The 4,350-nt window shown below is 42.8% G+C and overlaps 1 protein-coding gene across 1 annotated transcript; it reads right to left on the reverse strand.

Annotated features, from left to right (window-relative positions):
- Window positions 1–2,635: 2,635 nt before the first annotated feature.
- LOC123125189 (transcription factor MYC2) lies at window positions 2,636–3,735 on the reverse strand. Its single transcript, XM_044545718.1, has one exon. It carries the CDS (start codon window positions 3,685–3,687, stop codon window positions 2,848–2,850), a length of 840 nt encoding a protein of 279 aa, XP_044401653.1. The 5' UTR covers window positions 3,688–3,735; the 3' UTR covers window positions 2,636–2,847.
- Window positions 3,736–4,350: the final 615 nt, after the last annotated feature.

Raw genomic sequence — 4,350 nt, forward strand, 5'->3', positions numbered from 1 at the left:
ACTTGCAAGGGATTTAATCCTTCAAATCCCAAACAAACAAGCCCTATGGTTATATCAGCTCCTTGCGACGTTTTAGGCCAATAAAATACTCTGTCTGGAAAAATGAATCGGTTGCATAGACTTGAGGCTATTCTGCAAACACACATACACTCCAATTTTACCACCTAGTACTAAGACTATGTTTGCTATTTGAATAGTGTTGTGTTGAAATGTGGAGTCTAGTCACTTCCATGTTTTCTTACTAGTTTGCCAAGATGCTTCAAAGAAAAACGAGTCTTTTGAAAACTTTCCTTTGAATTTAGAGTTCGAAATACTCCATCCATTCATTATTACAAGATGTACTAGCCTTTTTCTGAATCGAATATATGCAGACGTGTTTTAGTGTATTTGTTCACTCACGCGCGCGCGCGGGGGGGGGGGGGGGGGGGTAGCATATAGCGAAAGCTCATGCATTGACTAAAAATCCTTAAAATATATATCTTTCTTGTATCACTTAGGAGCCATGCGAGATGAAAGATTCATGCATAGTTTTGCTTGAGAGAAAGAAGCGAGTACTCCTTTTTTCAACTCTGACTCCCCCACTTCGTTCGTTTGTAATAAAACCTATCAGAATCGAATAGCTAGCCCCTACCTTTCTAATACCGAAACCAGCGTACTAACGATGTATTGGATTATAGAGAGCACATTAGATTGATCTTAAGCTGGTTCACTTGAACCAAACATTCTGATTCATCTCTAGGAGCACAAGATAAACCAAATCTAATAAGGTATCATACAGGACATGTATGCATGTAGGAGTATATATTACACAATATTATAACAAACGCTCTCCTTAAAAAAATGGGAAAAAATCAACAGTTTAACAAGCACATCTTATATCTTATATCTTATATTTACTAATTGGAAGCACCATAGGAGGCTCCATGTTAATCGTAAAGAAACAACAATAATAACCGTAAGATTGTTTATTATACGATTAGGATTAAAAGAAATCTAGACGTCTCATATAACAGTCCTATGAGGTTACGCTATCGAAACATGTCTATGTACAAGTAAAAAAAAATACAAACATGTCCTAGACACGTTACGGCCAGCCACGAAGGAAAGACAATAAAAATAAGACCCCCGTATCAACACGTTTCCATGGATGGATCGGAGTACTTTTTAAAAATGTGCCTGATGTACTACAGAAAGGAGATTTACTAGCGATTCATACATTGGAAATGTGCATGCATATGTGTACAGGATTTAGCCATAATACAAGATGCATGTGTACAAGTGTGATACATGATACATAAGAGTGTTTTTCACAACCAATAGAGTTAACTCGGACTGCTCCTCAAAAAAAAAAAATAAGCCATAAAAAAGCAAAGAATTTTTGGATACAACCGAAAGAAAAAATTAATATTTACTATCTTTGGATATAATGCAGTGCATGGTTTTGTCAATGATTTTTTGTTGTCTTCCTCGGTCGCTAACTTTTTCTCACTGGATGCGGTCAGGTTCTGTAGAAGTCTGTAATTGTAGCAAAAAAGCAAAAAGATAAACATTGAAGTTATGCATAGTTCTTTAACCTATTTGAACGCTTCAATAAAAAAAGAGCTTCACGGTATATATTTTCCCAATTCATTAGGAATAAACTATAAGATTCATGATTTAACGCAGAACATAGGTTGAGACAAGCGATAGAAAATATATAAAATAATTTTGTTTAGGGTTCAATTTGCAAACTAATTTTTTCCTAACTTTCATTATGACCTATATAATGCAAAAAAAATATTTTCTAGCTTTGATAATGACCGATAGAAACCCTTTTGTATTGGTTTCTCCAAATAGCATATATAAACAACATTGTATTGTTAACACGTACCGCATTAGAATAATTTAAATTGTTATTTCTCAGGGACTGGACAAATGTTATTTCAAAGTCGACCAAGTTGCAGTATAAAATAAGAGTAAATGGTAGTGAGCAATTTTAGGTATGCAAATGTATGACATCCATTTACACATCTCGAAGACATAATTTTAAAGTTTTGTAAGCATCTAAATCTTTGTCAATAAAGAATCAACACTTCTCATCATTTTCTAAAGGATAAGAATTTCTATATTTACTAAAGAATATACACTCGCAACCATTTATAATACTTCATGCCCATGGATAAGAGTACTGACATAAACAATTCCGAAAAGGAATAACTATATTTTGTAATTACCGCTCAGCAGAAGCCAATCCCAATTATCTCAAATTGATAAAAGTAACTTAGATAAAATTTACAGTTTCAAAAAATGTGTCCTTTTACCAAAGTAATAATCAATTTGTATATTTTTCTATTTCTCAATCATGTATCATTTTCACCAATAATATTTCCAACTTAGATTGTTTTTGATATTGTTCAAATTACTACCATGAATTATACATCAAATTTATACATTGCCACTGCTTATGGCTGTGCATTGATTGAAAGATTAAACAATGTGACCGTGATATCGAAAAGTACACTTATAATTAGAAATTATGAATGATATTCAACGTATATTATTTTTTCAATGTATTTTAAACACCAAATTTTTGCACTCAAGTCGCTAGCCCGTGAAGTTGCACGGGTTGATGACTAGTAACACTAGTAACCCACGTGCATACGTATATTCAATCCGTATAAGTATAGATCCAAACAAGCTTTTCACTGGTCACTGTTTACAATATAGTATATGGGTATTGGAATTTATTCCATGGACGACACGCAGCAAAGGCGCCAGATTTACCATGCACGGCATCTATCGTACGCGAGAGTTGTCTCGTGATGTACCAGCTCACGAGATAACGTAGGGGAGCTCTAGGCTCAATAGCTAGGCGCTGTCGCGTAGCCGCTGGAGCAGCGCGGAGCGGAGGGCGGCGCCGTCATCATGCTGCAGCGCGGTGGGCACGTCCACCACGACGTCCTGCACCGTCGCGCCCTGCACGCGGCTCACGCACGCGTGCTGCACCTGCAGCTCAAGCGAGCGGAGCGCGCTCATCAGCCTCGCCGGCGCGTACGGAGCGGACCCCGCGGCCGTGGTCACGCGCACTGCGGCGGCGTCTCGCCCCACCATCCGCACCTCCACCGTCTCGTCGCCGGCTAGAAAGTGCTGCAAGGAGGCGCCGCCACCGCTGCGGGACGCCGAGTTAGTGTCCCACCTCGCGGCGGCCGCCTGCTTGCTCTCGTCCTCGAGCCGGGCCACACGGGCGCGCAGCTCGGCAATGTATGCGGCGGCGTCGGCGAGGAGGGAGGCCTTGTCCATGCGGGACACGGTGGGGACGGCAGCGCGGAGGTCGCAGAAGCGGCGGTTCAGTTTGTCGCGGCGCTGCCGCTCGGCCTCCACGTGGCTGACAGTGGGGCCCTCGGGGCGTGGCCCGGGCTTCCTCCCACGCCGCTTGGCCGCCGGCCGCGGCGTCGACTCCGTGGAGGCAGGGAGGCTCACCGCCGGCAGCTCCGAGAGCTCGGAGTCCGGGGACAGCAGGGACCCCGCGGGCCACAGGTCCCCCGCGTCCTCGCTCTTGGCCGGGACGACGACGTCGCCGAGCAGCCATTGCTCGGGGACCTCGCAGGAGGTGAACTCGATGAACTGGTGGTGGTGGTGCTCGAACTGCCCGGACGGCGGCGAGACCGGGAAGAAGGAGGAGCACGGGGAGAGCAGCTCGTCGTCCATAGCCGGCGCGACGTGCGTGCGTGTCGCTCCAAGAACTCGCAAGTGGAGATGCGGTACCTGTAGTTCCACTCTGCTGTGGCCATGTATTTATACCGGTGGCACATTAGCGGTTGAGACCTCGCATATAAGTTTCAGTTTTGCTAGAACTCATCTAGATAAGATATAGTTTGGTCTCATTCATCTTTTATAGCCATTGGATGTGATGCTATAAGATGCGTGTGTGCTGACGTAGGTTGTACCTGTTTTTGTTTTCAAGGTGAATGAGACCAAATTATATCTCATCTAAATGAGTTCTAGGCACTCCCTATAAGTTTATCTCACGGAAATGGTCTCTGTCGTTTTCGATTTATCTTTGCCCCGCAAAAAACATGTCCGTATGGGCCCGGGCTTGGGATATTGAAGGAACCAATAGATGACAATTAGGTTAGCTAGCAGTTGTGAAGTCACTAATCATTTAGTCACCATGTGAGAAAAAGAGAGAAGAAACGAGCAAGTTAAATTGCAGTGGTGAGCTAGACAACCAGTGACCTGCACATACATATTGAAAATGGATAGTCACTTACTCACAAGAAAGACATTTTCTTTCAAAATGAAAAAAAGAAAGTCAGTCACTTTTTTGTGCCGAAATGACCTTTTGGGGGGGAGGGGGTGATTTTTTTTTTG

Source organism: Triticum aestivum, chromosome 5D, assembly GCF_018294505.1.
Source record: "Triticum aestivum cultivar Chinese Spring chromosome 5D, IWGSC CS RefSeq v2.1, whole genome shotgun sequence".
In the NCBI taxonomy this organism is placed as follows: Eukaryota; Viridiplantae; Streptophyta; class Magnoliopsida; order Poales; family Poaceae; genus Triticum; species Triticum aestivum.

Excerpts from the sequence above, each read along its gene's own strand:
- LOC123125189 (XM_044545718.1), bottom strand. The coding sequence starts at position 3,687 with ATGGACGACGAGCTGCTCTCCCCGTGCTCCTCCTTCTTCCCGGTCTCG.